This window comes from Vicia villosa, linkage group LG1, assembly GCF_029867415.1.
Source record: "Vicia villosa cultivar HV-30 ecotype Madison, WI linkage group LG1, Vvil1.0, whole genome shotgun sequence".
NCBI lineage: Eukaryota > Viridiplantae > Streptophyta > Magnoliopsida > Fabales > Fabaceae > Vicia > Vicia villosa.
This window is the reverse complement of record NC_081180.1, coordinates 193,516,423-193,518,533: the sequence shown is the minus strand read 5'-3', so window position 1 is coordinate 193,518,533 and position 2,111 is coordinate 193,516,423. Positions and strand designations below refer to the sequence as shown.

At 31.9% G+C, this 2,111-nt stretch overlaps 1 protein-coding gene across 1 annotated transcript; it reads right to left on the bottom strand.

The window, feature by feature from the left end:
• Nucleotides 1-274: 274 nt before the first annotated feature.
• On the bottom strand, nt 275-781 carry LOC131661915 (uncharacterized). Its single transcript, XM_058931579.1, has one exon. The coding sequence runs from the start codon at nt 779-781 to the stop codon at nt 275-277; it is 507 nt and encodes a 168-aa protein (XP_058787562.1).
• Nucleotides 782-2,111: the final 1,330 nt, after the last annotated feature.

Here is a 2,111-nt window from a genome sequence, read left to right as displayed (position 1 = left end):
AAAATAAGTTAACAATTTAACAATATAGTAATTTGATAAAATACAAAAGTTCAACAAAATAATTAAAAAATACCTTTAATTTCACGTATAAATTCTCTATAGAATCCATGGCATTTTGTTTTTTTTTTTGAAAGAAAAAGAAATTGTATAAATTTCCACAATAGTTAAGTACAAAGTGGCCCATAGGGCCCAACAGATGCCAACCTAAGCAGGACAAACTACCAACATTAAAGAAGTTGGCATACACCTACCCCAAACACAAGGAAACCGCCACCTAATTCACCAAAAGATTGGCAACTCTTTCTCTATATTTAGGAATCACCCATATTCTAATAACAATATTCTCTATAATACTATCCACTAAAAGCCCTTCACTATATTCTCTATTAAACACCTTTTTATTCCTCTCTATCCAAACAGTGTAGATTGTTTCCGCTATCGCTACCTGTACAAACTTGCTTCTCCAATTCTTGCTTCTGCAAATTTTTTCCAACCACTTCCTTTCTTGACACCAACCTTGGACATTGTGGTTAATATTCAGCCACCCCAAAACAGCTTCCCAAACCTTCTTAGTATAGTTACATTCAAAAAATAAATGTTGCACATCTTCATTACAACTACAAAACATGCACTTCCTGTCAGTAGCAACTCCAAACTTGACAATACGGTCTTTCGTAGCGAGCCTGTTTTGACATGCCAGCCAGAGGATAAACACCGCGCGAGGTCTAGCTCGATTCTTACAAACCAGCACTCTCCAATCCACTTTAGGTAAATGCGTCATTTGCCCTTTATAAAGAGAACCTATTCGGAACCCATTGCCCTGGTACACCAACCTGTTATCATTTCTAATTTTCAGCACCTATTTAATAATCCACGATCCACTCCCTTTAACATCCATCTGCAACACATCTGCATTCTTAATATAATACATGTGCACCCATTGAACCCATAATGTGTCAGCTTTACGACAAAGATTCCATAAAAGTCTACTCAAACAAACCTTGTTCCAGATTTGTAGAATAATAATCCCCAGGCCACCATTCTTTTTAGGAGAACAAACCTTATCCCAAGCCACCGGAGCTCTTCTCGTAAAGCTATCTATCCTCGACCAAACAAAAGACCGACACATGGCTTCCAGTCGCTTAATAACCCCTTTAGGCAACGGAAGACAACTCATCCAATAATTTGCGCAACCAAACACAACACTATTGACCAGCTGCACCCTACCAGCATAACTGAGCATGTGCGAGCTCCAATGGTTCATCTTGGCTCCAATTTTCTCAGCAAGGGCCATGCACTGATTGTTATTTTGGTTCCTAATAAAAAAACAAATAATAGAAGAAGAAAAATTGGATAATATGATAAAATAGAAAAATTTTAAAATGTTAAAATACCTTAATTTCATGTAGAAATTCTTCATCCACCGGCATGATGATTCCTAATACAAAAAAATTAATAAATTAATTTCATGTAAAAATCCTTCATCCATAGCATGTTGTTTCCTAATACAAAAAATATAAACAATTAATAGAAGAAGAAAAATTGAATAATATACTAAATTGATAAAATAGAGAAATTCAAAAATGTAAAAATACTTTATATTCATGTTAAAATCCTTCATCCATGACAGGTTGACTCATAATACAAAAAATATAATTCAACATCATAAAAGTTTAAAAATGTAATAAATTGTAAAAAAAATTAAATCAACAATATAATTTAAAAATACCTTAATTTCATGTACAAAACCTTTATCCATGCCATGTTTATTCTCCACATACAATTGATAATGATAATTGTATTGTGAAAAAGAGAATAATTTAGAACTGACTTCAACTTTCATATTTTCATATATAAACTGATGGAGATGAGGTGATACATATGTTTGGAAAGTGGATGAGTTGTAACTTCTCACTAATGAGTAACTTCTCTTTTAATTTATTTTAATGAATTAATTACACTGATTTTTATTAATTAAAAAAATTAGTGTGGTTGATATGAAAAATAAAAATAAATTAATATTAATAATGATAGAGAGTTATAATTATAACATTTATAAATAATGATGGAAAGATAATTAATGCGGCGTAACTCATAACTTTTCAAGTAAT

Bases quoted from the DNA above. Each gene is read 5' to 3' on its own strand.
- LOC131661915 (XM_058931579.1), bottom strand. From the start codon at position 781: ATGACGCATTTACCTAAAGTGGATTGGAGAGTGCTGGTTTGTAAGAAT.